The sequence below is a fragment of the Neolamprologus brichardi genome, chromosome 14, assembly GCF_056152115.1.
Source record: "Neolamprologus brichardi isolate AB-2024 chromosome 14, ASM5615211v1, whole genome shotgun sequence".
Taxonomy (NCBI): Eukaryota; Metazoa; Chordata; class Actinopteri; order Cichliformes; family Cichlidae; genus Neolamprologus; species Neolamprologus brichardi.
The window spans coordinates 23,873,675-23,889,151 of record NC_142117.1 but is presented as its reverse complement, the minus strand read 5'-3'; the positions used below and the strand labels follow the sequence as shown (position 1 = coordinate 23,889,151).

Sequence of the window (15,477 nt, the reverse complement as noted above, 5' to 3'; positions counted from 1 at the left end):
AGCTCAGATGGTTAGAGTTTATACATTAACATTCATATTGTGGAGAAAGTGTCCACCTCTTTTAACCCTTGGTCAACAAGCTAACTTCCCAGGAAACTTGGAGATATGGCGAAGAGAGCGGCAGCATTTTACAGCTATGAATATATTTGCCCTATGGAAATGTGGCATGACAGTTTGACTCCTGTAGTCCACACCATCCAATGCGAAAAACGTAACAAGTTTGAATTTGATTTAGAAACAAAAATAAAAGAAAGAAGCGGACATTGGAAGCATTTTTTTATATATATTTTAAGGAGGATAATGGAGTCAAAGACCTCACCAGTGTTCAGTATAATTTTTTTTATTTTCCACTTCATACAAAAACAGCATCCGGCCGAGAAAACACAGAACTGTTTGTTCAGTGTTTCACTAAACGTGCTTAAACATGACAACTTCATGTGCAGTAAAATTGAGCTTAATATAGAAATGTTAATGGTTTTCTAATGGTCACTTGTGTGTGTGTGTGTGTGTGAGTGTGAGTGAATAACGTGCAGGCAGTGGGGATTGTGCACTTTCCGATGTTACGCTCTATCAGCAAGATGAGTGTAAAGTCTGCCTGTGTCTGCTGATGTGGGCAGAGGGGTTTGCTGCATAGTCAAAATCTGACTGAGTGTGAGGGTCCTTTTTATGTCCCCCCCCTCCTCTCTCTCCCCCCAAACTAAGACCATGCCCATAATTACTTGCCCACTTGGCACTGAATCAATCCTCTTTCATGTGTGATGTGTTTATTTAGCTTAGCAGTGAGAATTTTTCTTTTTTTGGAGCGAGGATTTGGTAACACATTGGGATATATGCAGGGTATTGGAAAGGGATTGGACAGAATCAAGGGCGTTGGAGATTGGCACATGACCTCTTAAAGCAGAGCCCTAGTGGAGGATTGTGGATATTTCACTTTTATGAGCACAAAAACGGATCTTATTGATCAGCTTAAATGAATTGATTGACCTACTTTGTTGAATTCCTTCAACACCGTTTTGCATAAAATTCGTGGACTAATGTGCATATCGGAATGCATCCTGAGAACTCCTGTCAATAAAAAGACAATGTTGTTGCAGGATTTTTCTTCATCTGAGTAAGCAATACTATAAGCCCTGCGTTTACAGTGACTGTGAAAGACTACAAATGAACAGCAGTGTATAACAAAGGAGCCATGCAGTGTGAAAGTTATGATCTCTGTAAACCCACAGTTGAAATAAGAGTGGAGAAATGAAAGCAGTTGTAATGGGCTTATTCAGACGTTACCTACGCTCTGTCGGCCATCCATACTATTTCACATTTGCAGAATTCGCATCACATCATTGCAGAGGGAGTATTTCTATTTTCCAAATGTATTCCATGTGCCTAATCACACAGCTGGGATGATTAACAGCAACCACACTTCGGGGATACACTGAAATTTACCCTCGTTGCTGCAAATTCCAGCTGAATTCACATCAGGCTTTAAAATAAAATTCCAGCGAGTGATTATAGTCCACGCTGATCAGAAAAGCAAGGCTTCATGCATCATATTGTTGTCATATCAATTTGATCCTTGTATCTTGAACATACTGGGCCCTGTATTCTTTTTCCTGTAGCTAATCTTTACCAGTGCAATAATTACACCACTGTTCGTGAACTAGAACATTCAGTTTTTGACAATTAATTTAACATGATTAAAATTTATCAGGTTCCTCCTTTCATCAAGCGATGCACAAGCCTCTGCGCACGCTCGAGTTCACTAACAGATAGTGCAGCTGCTCCATGGCCATGGGCAGACAGGCTGCTACATCAACTGCTCTATGGGCAGCGAGAACAAGATGGCATGTAAGCAAGTGAGCAGTTTTTTGTTTTTTTTTTCTCTCTCCCCAAACATCCTGTTTCTCCTGCATAAAATCCATTGCAGGGGACAGTCGACCGAATCCATTTGTTATACTTTTTCATGGTTTGTGGATAAAACGAGATCACGGCTGGTCAGGGAATTAAACGTAATGCTGATGGAGGGGAAAAAAATCTCCTAATTAGTTCTTGATCACACTATTTCTTCAGAGGGTTGAAATTTCTTGTGTGTTTTTGGGGGTGGGGTGTATGGGCAAAGTGGGGAGGTGGGCATGTGTGCGTGAGTGTGTTTTGGGACCTTGTCAGCAGACTGAGCCACAAGGGCCCCTGTGGTAATGTGTGTATTAAATGATTAGTGCGTTAGTTAGCATAACGGCCCTTCAGCAGCGTTTAATCACTCTCAAGGGTGGGCGGCCTCACAGGAGGTGAATGGGGAGGGGGGGAGTGAGAGACGGGGAGGCGGGGCAAAGGCAGAAGAGAGATTTAAACTGAAGAGAAGGAACTGCTGGTTGAATGAGTGAGTAGATGATCTGTAGAGAGTATGGAAAAATGAGGGAGCGAGCATGACGGAGAGCAAGAATCCAGCCGAAACATAATCCAGCAGCACTCTCACACACTCAGCTGAGAGCAGAGATACAATCTTTACAAGGCCTGAACGGCTTGTTAATGTCAGCACACGGCCCATCAGCTGGAACAAGTCCCATAAATAGCTATTAATAACAGTGCAAAATGGATGTGGACGAAGATGGGACCTCCGTTCAGCCTTGACAACTGCTGCTGTTGATAATTGTGTTTTTGTTGTTATGTGGTGAGAGGGGAGGAGTCACCTGGTAGTCAATAATTGGTTTGAAATGCCTGGGCATTTACTAGTAGTGGTTAGAGCGGTAACTGATTGACTGCCAGGGTGAAAGGCCGTCAGGTTTTTCCTTGGCGGGCCGTTGGTGTTGTGGTTCTGCTTCCTGAACAGGTTAATGCTCCAGCAAAACCAGTGGAACTTTATGATTTGATAGGTCTGTGCCAGAGTGGTCACAGACATATTATAGGTAAAAAATAATAATTTAAAATACAAAGCAACCAATCATATATATGTGTGTTTGTTTTTTTTTAACTTTATGCCTCAAATTTTTAAAAATGGCTGTAATATGTTTTGTGTAGACCCCAATGAAGGCCACAAGCTGAAGCACATCAATCAAAGTTTTAGTTTTTAGAAACCTCTACTCTGTGGTCGTGTTTTCGGCCTTCTGCAGTATACTGAATAATATCAGCAAAGCAAATAGGTCCAACAGTTTGCAGTCTAGTCATAAAACAGCTCCCGTCTTTTAATCGTAATTGATAACAATGATTACGATTTTAATGACTATTACAGTAATGATAAGTGTAATAAAATGTTGAATGCAACTAACAAAAACAACAACCTTTCTGTTTGTGTTGCAGAAAGAACTAGACGTCACCGCCACGCAGCTTGCCAACAGACAGGACGAGAGCGAACAGTCCAGGAAGAAACTCATCGACCTGAGCCGCGAGTTCAAGAAGAACACTCCAGAGGTGAGAAAATCGGATATTCACAGGCGAGCACCAACACACAGCCACGCGTACAGTGCGCCCTGCAATTCTTTTGACAATCACGCTTGGCCTCGGCGTTTCTCGGTGTCTGCTCTCCTCTTCATAAATGTAGCCGTGATTATTTACTGAGAGGAGTAGACGGAACAGAGATGCGGGCTTGGCTCCCAAAAATAGTCTCTCCATTAGTTTCCCTGAAATCCTAAAGAGACAAAACAGAAAACCCCTCAGGAGTTTGTATTATCTGACCTAGTTTTTTATGCGAGCAGAAAGTGTGGTCGGTGAGTGTGTGTGCGCGCGAGAGAGGGAGGCAAGGAGAGAGTGACAGAGCAGAGCAGAAGGGAGAGAGAGAGAGAGAGAGACAACACTACTAAGTGGGATCAGGAGGGAATTCTGTCCTGTTCTTGTGTTCCCATCACTCCTCCAGGGAATATTTGTTTCATCTCTGTAACCAAGGCAACGTATTTCAAACCTCACAGCAAAAACAAAGTATTGTTGTGTTATTATTGGTAATGTCACCATGGTGAATTATTGATGGCAGCATGAATTATGTATGAACGGAGTAGACAGTGGATAGAAAATTGTCAACTCTCCGCGGAGTTGACAGTAGGCCTATTATAGTTACCACAGGATGGGGATTGTGACTATTGACTTCAGCATGTAGCCCACCCGCTGTACAGGAGTATACACGGGAGGAAACTGTACCTGCATACAAAGGATGCTAATTTCACTTCACCCTACACATTCATCTCTAATCTCATTTCCAAGTATAACCGCACAGCTAACAACACACACAGGGAGGCAAGACAGACACAAAGGGAGAGAAACACACATGCAGAGGCAGCGGGAGCCATGCACAAAGAGAACATGCAGAGAAGGCAGAGGCACAAACACACAGAGGCAGATAGCCTAGATCACAGAACAGGACACACACATTCATCAGTGTAACAAGGCTGTGATTTAGGAAGGCTCCTCTGGCGTCTGTGTGGCCCCTGGCATCTCCCTGGTATGTGGAGGAGGAATCTGAGCCAGGCCAGACGAGCGACAGGATTCATTACAGGGCTGTAACAGCCTCAATAGGAATCAGCACTAAAACTCCGGGCGTTTGGAAATACAGAAGCATCAAGGCTGCCTACCAAACAGGCTGGTTCATAACGTGTGATGGCCCGCGCTTGATTAAAAATGCCCCGATCGTCTTGTGTGCATTTGAGGAGCCGCATTTTTTTCCATCGCTTGCGTGGCTGCATGTGTATGTGTGTGGTTGACCAGCTTATAAAGCGGGCTGTCAGCTCTCTGTGGTCCGCACCAGTCAACGGAGATCACAGTCACATCAGATCAGACTGCATTAGGCTGAGCGGGAGTCCGTCTCTGATCCATTATTCAACAACCAGGAGACCGGCCCACGTTGACTGTGTCTAGTCTGCTGAGCTGTACTCGGTGTGAACTGCACTCATGGTCTGCATAATAACGCACACATGCGCACACACACACACACACACACACACACACACACACACACACACACACACACACACACACACACACACACACACAGGCTTTTGTAGCATTTTGAAAGTAGTGCAAAGAAATGCAGCGTGAAAACAAAGTTTTTATAATTCATTAGGACTGACACGCTGTTGAATTTTTTTTTAGAGACTACATCTCGCTGCGCTTCCTAAGTCACCTAAATTATTCATCCACTTCTTAATTTCCTTTTAGTTAGTCAAGACTTCTCTACTACACTGTTATAAAGGCAAGGGTGGGAATGGTTGTAAAATGTCCCAAAGATTGCTAGCCAGAGGCAGTGGTAGTAAAACAACTGTGTGTGTGTGTGTGTGTGTGTGTGTGGTGTGCGCGTGCACACACACACACATGTTAGTGTTTAGCTGCAGGCCAGACAGACAGCGAATGGGAGTTCCATACTCCCTGGAGGATTCCTCGGGCTGGCCTGTCTGCTGTCTGCCGGCAGCTTACACACCAGCCATCCATCTCTTGCTGCCTGGGCCCCTCCACTCCCCTCACCACACACACACACACACACACACACACACACACACACACACACACACACACACACACACACACACTGACCATGGTGTCTGTGTGCATTGTTGTTATATGGTCATAAATCTTTGGAAGTGGAGGGGGCAGGGGGTGGAGCACCGCAGAGTGGACCAGAGGGGTTTAAAACTCCGGTGTTCAGCAGAAGGAGTCGCTTGGTGCCGTGTGGTATTTGCGTGTGTTTGTTTTAGTTTGAGTCTACACTAGGTTATTATAGTTAACTAAAAGCTAAAAGTAGGTGTAAATGAAGCATTTCAGTTAAGCTCAATACAAACAAAAGCTAAACTTTTGAAAATCGAACTAAAATAGAGTAAAAAAATACTGAAATCTTCAGTTTTAGGTTTTGTCACTTTGGTCTGATTTGCTTTTATTACCTGCCATGTGTTTATCGAGACTTGAGATGTCTACATGTGTGAATGAACAGCCTTTAGAAAATCTTGTTTATGTTCGTATTTCTATTCTGAACCTCTGACAAATGTGACTAAAGCACTCCAGACTAAAGTAATTAAAGACTAAAAGTAACACTGAAAAGAACGAAACTTTTTTTTCTCCCCCAAACAATCAATCCGCATCTGGAAACTGTCTGAAAATAAACCAAATCAAAAACAAAAACACAAAAACGAAAGAAGAAAAATGCAAAAGTATAATAATTGTAAGTAATCGTTGAGGTTGCTGCAGCATTTATGAAAGCTTACAGCTACTAAAACCTAAAAACTCAAAAAGCTAATGAGATTAATAGAGCGACTTCATATGATTGGTTTTCTTAAAAAAATTTTTTTTTTTAAATTTATGGTTGCCTCAAGTTGACTCATCGTGCAGACTCCTTCAAAAAAAGCTGAAGATTATAATTTGAACAAAGGTAGCAATTATTGCTGGACTACTTTATTTGGTCACTGTATTTTCATAAGAGGTTCTGTGAATCGGAGCTGAGTTAATGATAACACCAAGTGTGAGATACTGAAGTGAAAAGTGCCTTAAATGTTGCATTTTCATTGCCTTGCAGCAAAACAGGGGCATACAAGTTCCAAACAAGTTAACTTTTGTTTATATTTTGTATTTTCATGAATCCAAATACGCTGTAGTGCAGGTCATCAAAAAACTAAAAGGAAACTGAAATGTAAAATTAGAATATTATCAGAATGCAAACGATGAAGCTGACACTTATCTGGTGTTTTGTGTGGGTGGGTCTTTTTTTTTTTTCCTCCACGCTCTTCATCTCCTTCTCTGTGTTAGAGGGAGAAAAAAGAGGGAAGGAGGGTTTTTTGAGGGGGGGGCAGGGTGCAGGTCATTACCCCTCAGCAGGGGGATATTGAATTGGCCCAGACAAACAGCCGCAACGACCCCTGATGAGGTAACAATGAAGCGGGGTCACCAAGGTCACGACCTGTCCTCAGCCCCAGACAAGCGGCCTGTCTGGACCAACCTGGGATTAGGCCTGGCCCCAGACACTGGTCCCAGGTCAGTTTGGGATGCACGTTCCCCTGCAGCCTCAGCTAGGCTTTTAAAGGCAGAGGGTTTCTAAAAGGTGCCGAGTCTCCCGAGCACACATCTGTCGTTGCCCTACTTCACATCTTCATTAGGCAGTTTTGAGAGTGCGTGTGCATTCACAAACTGTGCGAATCAAGTGTTCCTGTACAGAATGTCCTATTCCGCCGCGCTTTTTACCATACGCTCCAGTTCAGTTTGTCAGGATGTGGGCTCAGCTAACAGTACGGTGATTTGCATGTTCCCCTGATACGTACTCGACCGGGTATCTAATCTGAAACTGCTGACTTGTACTGGAAAGTCATGCAATGGGACTTGGAGGATAAGGAGCGTTTCCGTTATAGTAAAAATATAAAATAAAATTTGGTGCGTGGAAATGATTTGCATTAACGGTAGGCCTTCTCCTCGGCTCATTCACTCTCACGTGCGCTAGCGCTGCCCCTGGGTGGCCCAGGTGGTGCTGCACCTGTTCTTGTGAGAAACGCTGTCCGCCGGAACACCTCCGGGTACAAACCTGGCGTCCTCCCTAACATCATGTTCATCACTCACGCACCGCAGTGTTTTTTTTTTTTTCTTTTGTTTTTCATTGACAGCAGCAGGAACGGTCACTGCTTGAGCAGCTTATTTGATTGCTACATAGTCATTATACAACTTGTGCATCTCTGCCACTTGTCCCTGTGTTATTTAGTGCTATTTAAGGATTAAAATATTCAGTTGATTGTTCTGTTTTTGATACTCACTAATCTCCTCTTTATTTTTTTTTTTTAGGATTTACGGAAACAGGTTGCCCCTTTGCTTAAGAGCTTCCAAGGAGAGGTGAGTGGATTATTTTGGAAATTATTATTGACACAGCGATATCCATAACATGCTCCAAGCAAAGTAATCAAATAATGCATTTTATGAAGCTTGTTTGACATTCATTAACTGCTAACTTGCTTCCTCTCGCAGTGCCATTTTCTCTTTTTTTTTCTTTTTCTTTTTTTAACTTTTGTCTTCAATCATCATCTCTTCTCTCTCACTTCTCTCTTTCCCCTCTTCACCTCGCCATCTCCTGTTCTCTTTCTTGCCACTATCTCATTTCCCCTTCTTTCCTCTCCCTCTTTTCTTTGCTCTGCTCTGCTCTTGATTTTCTGTCCTATTCATGAAGTCCTGTTGCCCGAGGGTGTGTTTAAATTGCATCCTGCAAAAAAAAAAAAAAAGGAAAAAAAGGCACCACAAAACCCTAGCTCTAGCCTGTCACAACTCACCGAGTGCTATTTCCTCAGACTTTGTCTGCATGATTCTGTGGGGGGATATTTGTTGTTGTTTTTTCTTCTTTTTTTTTTTTTCTTCAGTTGATTTGGTGAATCATGAGCCATTTTTGCTCATTGTGGCACATGCATGTTTACTTTAAGTTTGCCCAAGGTTTTTGTGTACCTTGACCAATCAAAGGTGACTTTTGTGTGCGCTATATCATACCCCTGCTGTTTCCCCCCCACCCTTACCCTCTATCCTCCTCCTCCATCATTTTGGCCCATTTCCATCGTGGCTCCTCCTCACTGGCAGCCATGCATTTCCAGTTCGCTCCCATATGTGAAAGTCAGTGGGTAGGAGTGGAAGCGGCTGGTTTAGACTGGGGCGTTATTTGGGGTTGGAGTGGGTGGACATTCAGCAGAATCTTTTCTCTAACACACACACACTCTCACACACAGAGAAAGAAAATCATCTCAATAGATAGTGACAGGGCTGCTTTGCTACTGGCCATAGAGTGCTACAGTTTAACACTGGGTTAGTTTCCATATTCTTGTGTTAGAGCAACAACCACAGCCAGTGGTTATGTAAAAATGCTGTAATTTATAGTGGTTCTTCCATGTTCTGCTGATGATCCACAGTCTATTTAGAGAATAGAAACAGCAGCGGTATAATTGGGGCTTTGTCAGCTGTTTCCACAATCCTCATGTTGACACACCTCGACGGCGTGCACACCAGAACACGCTGAGACGCGTAGTGGGTGGTCGCGGAACTGAGAAGGACATTATCTTATGATTATTGAGATAATACTGTACACCCGCGCCAGTCTTAGAGCAGCCCATCAATCAGTCGCCTATTCTGCACGCTTGCATGCCACGACATGAGTTGCTCTGAGAATGTGTAATTTTAGCCCGTCTTTGTTTGCTTACCCCTCAATGCTTTGATCAAGGACAAGACAGCACCAGAAGCCAGAAGGTCTTGTTGAAATCCCACAGTAACTCATCCTTAAGCATTTTACCCAGGAGGGTGAATCTTTACTAAGTGAATGTAGAACTCAGACAGAACAATAAAAAGTTTTAGCCCAGGAACTTGGAGGTCTTGATACTCTGTTTAATCTTTGTCATTGAAAGGTGGATGCCCTCGGGTCATAATTATTACCAATAACAGTAGTGTTTCCACAAGGCCTCAGTTTGGTAAACGGGTTATGTGTGTGTGTGTGTGTGTGTGTGTGTGTGTGTGTGTGTGTGTGTGTGTGTATGTTGCATACTCAGTGTTCCTTGTTGGTCCATCGATCAGATAAGCTTTTCCATTATCCAAGGCTTCAGTCTCTGCTTCCCATAGCCTCCCCTTATCAGACTCCACTGGGGCCACACACACACACACACACACACACACACACAGATATATATGTATACACACACACAGGTCAGCCCGATGCCCTTCACACACTACGGGTTAGATAGGGGAGCAAGGTGGTGCTGAGTGATGGTGGCACAAGGTGCTGACGTATGTACGTATGTGTTTGTGTGCGTGGACTTGTCAGGGATACCTTTTTGCAATTGCAAGCACTTCTCATCAGTAACCTACTGATACTGGTGAGGTATCATTTGTGTCACTTCATTTGTTTTGCTTGGTGTGTGTGTGTGTGGGATGGGGGCAGGGGAGCATGTAATAGCAGATGTCATTGGGATTGGTTGAAAGAGCTGCAGTTTGGAACAGCAGGGTTGTATTTGCAAATCCTGGGTGGTCTTCTAATGGCTCTGGTCCTGCAGTTAACCTGCCTCTAACTGTAGGGTGTGTCCTACATTAAATGTCTATTTCCTGCCTCCCATGTTGGGCTATATAAAGCTAGTGTACCACTGACCTTGGCCCAGTCATTGTACAGTCACGCAGCTGGCTTCCTTCGGTGCCATTGGCAGATAATTTTTTTTTTCTGTGTGTGTGTGTGTGTGATGGTTTTTGTATGTTTCTTTTTTATGATGAGATTGTGTGGCGGGACTTTAAGTCTCTGATCACATTCCCTTATATATACAAACAGACACACAGGCGTGTGCACGGACATTTCGACAGGTTTGATGTTGGTGTGTGTGAGAAAGGTATTAGTGCTCTGTATCTGTAATCTCCCATTAGCGGCCATGCATTTGAGGATTCTGATCGCTCAGTGTCACACAGCACACGAAGAAGGGTAAAGTACACGATGCAGCATGATGTGAGAACGAGAGATATTAGTATTGGAGAGAGAGGGAGGAGGGAGATTGCAGGAGCAGGAGCATGAGAGACTCAAGTGTGACAGAGAAACATGTGAGAAAGACTAACAGTGGAAAAAACAAATTGAGGAAAAGAAAAGACTGAGTCAGAGAACATGGAAGTGACAAGAGAGAGAATTTGTGAGAGAGACGGGGAGAAAGACACAGAGAAATGAAAAAAAGAGGGAGGGGTGGGGGGTGGGGGTGCTGGCACCAGCCTACTCAGGGCCAGATGTTTTGCGGCTAAAAAACTAGAGATGAATCAAAGCCATGTGAAGAGATTTATTAGGTTCCCATAGGAGCCCAGGCAGTATTACATGTAGCCCGCTCTGTTTACAGTGGCAAGAACCCCTAAACCACCCATCAACTACACTACTGGCTTGGCTGGGAATGTGAAGACTTTATATTTGGACTTATATAGGCTTTTGTCTTTATTCCTTTTCTCTCAGTGAATGTGCTGGAGGAGTTGGAAGAGAAACACAGGCTGTTTAGTCTGAGTGCGTGAGCCAGAGTAGTCAGCTGTAGCTCTGCCCAGTACAGTAGCACCATCTGAATGTCTTTATTTGGCATCTGTTTCCCTCGATTTAGACTTGATTTCAGATGCATTTCGCCTACTCTGTCTGCTTCTCATATTGAAGTGTGACACAGAGACTATGGCAGAGCTCGTTGCCTCATGTTTCAGCATTGACAACAGCGTAAAAGTTCCCCTCTCCGGTATGATTTTAGAATTAATCTCTTATAGATCCAATCTAATGCTGTCCATTTCAATAATATCGGTGATGGAATGCATGCCGTGCCCTCTTGTGTTAATGGCTGCATCAGTAATGGATCCACACTGTATTGCTGCTAAGAGCTGACTGAATAATCTGCCCCTGCTGTGGCTGGAAAGACTGAGCCAGCTGTTTAATGATGTCAGTGTGCTGGAGGGGAAACAAACACACACATTTGCACACAGGCTCGCCAGCACACACACACACACACAGACTGAAGGACTTAGGCACACTCACTCGAGGACAGACGGATAGACGCACACACGTACACAGCAAACGAAACGCATCCGTCATCGGCTGAACAGCTGAACTGACTTCACGGGAAGGAAACACCAACGTGGCCGCTGTCATGACGGCCCCGATCTCATGCAACATACCAAGGCATAGTGAGGATAGACAGATATGTAGACGGCTCTCACAGTTAAATTAATGTGCCTGCTTTTGGAGTGTATGGTAACTGACGTTTAACAATTACGTTTTATTTTTCCTCCTTGCAGATCGATGCCTTGAGTAAGAGGAGTAAAGAAGCAGAGGCCGCCTTCTTGAACGTGTACAAAAAAATAATCGATGTCCCAGGTAAGACTGCTCTTAGTGATGATACAAGTGTGTTTGTGTAGACTCCTCCCTAGTCCGGAATTGCAATCAGGGAGACCTTCCCTCATCCGTGCAGACAGCAGCAACAGGGAAAAACGCAGAAAACGTGTGACACCGTCCCTCTGGTGCTGCTTCACTGTTCATCCAGGCGTGTGCGACGCCTTAATATGTCCCCAGGAGACCTCATCCCCATTGGTATAGCCTTTATAGGGTCTTAACAGAAGGTGCGTCCTGATACGGATGACAAGCGTGCCCACAATTGGCCGCGGCAAAGTGTGCACAAACATGAGCGGTCGCATCCAGCAGCACTGAGGCTGAGGGAGGGCTGCGCGGCACCGAGAGCTGTAGAACACACAGCCACAGTGCTGCTGGTAGGAGACTTTCAGCTGCTCGGGAGCCCTGAAGGGGCCGCGTATGCAGGAATGAAAGAGTTGAGTTCATCTATAGCGTAAGGAGGTCATCATATTCCCGCATGGATAGACCTACAGTAATATCTTTGGATTGTACTGCTCCCAATAAGTCAGCGCCAGCTCTGACGGGGCTATTCTTAACTTGCAGCGAGACAATGATGTAATGCCTGATGCATACACGCACACAGACACAGACCGGCCTGACTAATGCAGCAGTCTTGAAAGAGGAAACAGTGTGTTTTGTTCTGTCTTCTATCAGCTGAAGGCCTGGTTAGTCAGCCCAGTGTGCTCTGGTTTAGATTAAAGGTGTCTGGCGAGAGCGTTCAGCACCAGTGGCCCACCAGTCAAACTGCTTTTAACAGGCTGTACAGTTGATTTGAAGCGGGGGGGTCCAAGTGAAGGACACAGGTTTGATAAGAGGGAGAGAAAGTTGATTTTTCAAGGGCACAGAAGCAGATAGGAGTCCAAATTCAGGGCGTACAGTTATGTTAGTGAGTGTTTGTACTTGTGTGTATGTTTTTTTGTGAGACTTTGGAAGCAAACGCATGTGTTTATGTGAAGAGGTGTGTGCGTGCGTGTGTCAGAGCGAAGCCCTGCATGGCGTGTCACCTTGACAGCACAAAATCAGCATGAAATTCCCCAATCGTTCTCTGCTGATCTCTCATTAGCATAGTTAAGATATCTAACTGCGTCAGACATGAGACACACACACAAACGCGCGCGCACACACACAGCCCTTACCCCCAGCTGTAAGCTGTCAGTTCCTCTTATCTGTACAACACACACACACACACTCATAAACACGCACACACAAACACACACACATAAACTGCTCTTTTAGCTGGCATGCTGATGAGCGTCGCCTGCGTCTCTTGGCTGCCTGTCACCAGTCTGCCACCCATGAGCACCAATCAGATGTGATTGGCCTGACTGACAGGCCTCTCTTCATCACACTGACAGTTAACCCTGCTGTGTGTTCAGAGATGTTGGTAAAATGCCTCCAGAAAGTTGCCTTTCTTCCTTCTGTCTCTGTTTCTTTAATCTCGTATTTACCTTTTCTCATTGCCTGTTTTTACAGCTCCGCTTTGTCCATCTGTCTGCTCCCATGTTTTTCTTCTTCCTCGCTTTCAAGCGGCATCATAGCGAAACACTTTAACTGATCATAGCCCAGTAATCTCTCCTGTTAATTTGTCTCATCTATGTTACTGTGTGCCTCTACTTATCCGGTTCTCCCGCTGCGCCAACAGTTGACGCATTATGTTTTTTTCCCCATACAGAAACCAAAGTTAATCTCCTAACTCAACAATGGTCGCTTGATACAAAGACTGATAGTCTATCGTTCAATAGACTTTATGGATAAAGTTTTGTTAGGAAAGAATGGGTAAACCAACAGTGACTTATAAGTACGAAGTTTGATTTGTTCTTTTTTAATCACAGAAGTGCTCTGATGTTATAAGAGCCTGATGACTTTCTTTTTAGGTCATTATCAGTAAGTGAGAATAATGTATTTAAGTGTGGCCGTGAGAAGCCAGTGATGAAGACGCATCAAGGTTAAGCTGCTTTACTCTAAAGCAGGAGCGTTAAACATAAGGCCTGGGGGCCTGAATCGGCCCAACGAGCACTTGAATCCGGCCTTTAAACTGTATTTTCACAAGTTTTTAAGATTTTCCTGTTGATAAAGACTGCCTACCCCAGTGCAATTCATACTACACCAAAGTAATTGAATGACAGGAAAGCACTTGCTTTTCAGCCACTAGTGAGTCTACAGTAAATTAACAAAAACTTTATATTTTACAATTACAGGACAATCTGTGCAATGAACTATCATGACTCTTTCTGTAATTTTACACATTTATCATGCAGTTCCACCTAAGATCAAACCTGGCTGTGTGTGACCCGCAATGTAAAATGAGTTGGACATCCCTACTCTAATGTATTGAACCTTCTATCATTGAGAGTAGTTTGAAAACAGGTTTATTATAAATAACCAACATTAAATAGAATTTACTGCCACATTATTATTTCTAAAAGTAAAGCCAAGCTCTGATTTGAAGATGTCAGACTGTTCTCCCCTCATCGCAGTATGACTGGTAATTGTGATATGTTTTGGTTTCTGCTCTAACCACTAATCCTCCAAAGGGGGATCAGAGGTCAGGGTCGGCTCCAGAACAGTTGTCCTGGAGCTGCTAGAGATTCATTGCCTTGCCCAAGGACTCTTCACCAGGGCAAGCACTCCCTCTCTCTCACAGGGCCATGAATGTAGTTATTCCTAGCTCACTACACCACCTTGCCGCCCTTGCTTGTCTGATCTGCTTTACAGTGTGTTAACATGGTGTGTGTTTTCTCTACCAGATCCTGTACCTGTGTTGGAGCTGGCTCAGCAGCTGCAGCTGAAGCTCCAGAGGATGCACGACATTGAGACAGAGAACACCAAACTTCGAGAGACACTGGAGGACTACAACAAAGAGTTTGCAGAGGTTAAAAACCAAGGTTAGAGACGGATGCGTGCACAGGCACACATTATGGGATTTTCCCGACTTTGACAGAAGTAGATGTAGACCATACAATTAAGTAGTTAATCACTTATCAAAATTTCACATTCCGGTGTTTTATGTTGACGCTCGTTTGTGGAAAAAAAACAGACACTAATGGCAGTGAGTCCAGATCTTCACTCCATGTCATTTCCTTTTCCTTACACTTCTGGTCTCTTTACACTTGTGCTATCCATCCCCCTTCCCAGCAGCCTAAAAATAAACTTTAAAAAAATAAAATGAGAAGAGAACTTGTGTAACCTGGGTTTTAGTGAAAAGCTTTTGTAAAGCTGTTGTAGAGCGATTCTTTTTTTTTTTTTTTTTCTACAAAAAAAGGATGTTAACTAAATTAAAAACAATATGCTCAGCTTGGACCTACAGTGGACCAGTCATCCTGTCCTGGATTGCATATAATTGCAGTAACAGGAGGGTCTGGGTGGAGCAGAATACGGACTCACTGAGTCACCTGCTGCAGATTTGCTATGGTAGTTGAAGTCTAGGAGAGACTTGTTGGAGTAGCAGCTAAAGTGATATCCAGGAGGGCCACTACAGCATCCCTGTAGATAGGAAGTGTTGGAGTACAGCTGGTTAGCAGCAAATGAACTTTGAAAATATAACTGAGGAGACTATCCACTGAGTTATTTTCTTTCTCTAATGGATTAAAAAAGAAAACATTGCTAAATTGAATCGGCAGATACACTTTGGTGGCCTTGTTGTCAAGTCTGTGTGTGAAAAG

At 43.9% G+C, this 15,477-nt stretch overlaps 1 protein-coding gene across 2 annotated transcripts in view; it reads left to right on the top strand.

Annotated features, from left to right (window-relative positions):
• The window catches only part of cux1a (cut-like homeobox 1a), a 57,819-nt gene that overhangs the window by 14,155 nt on the left and 28,187 nt on the right, over window positions 1–15,477 (top strand). For both annotated transcript variants that reach the window (XM_006795376.3, XM_006795375.3), the window contains exons 2-5: window positions 3,289–3,399; window positions 7,729–7,776; window positions 11,704–11,782; window positions 14,563–14,700. In XM_006795376.3, the coding sequence (XP_006795439.2) occupies window positions 3,289–3,399; window positions 7,729–7,776; window positions 11,704–11,782; window positions 14,563–14,700 (376 nt within the window). The remainder of the gene's footprint in view (window positions 1–3,288; window positions 3,400–7,728; window positions 7,777–11,703; window positions 11,783–14,562; window positions 14,701–15,477) is intronic.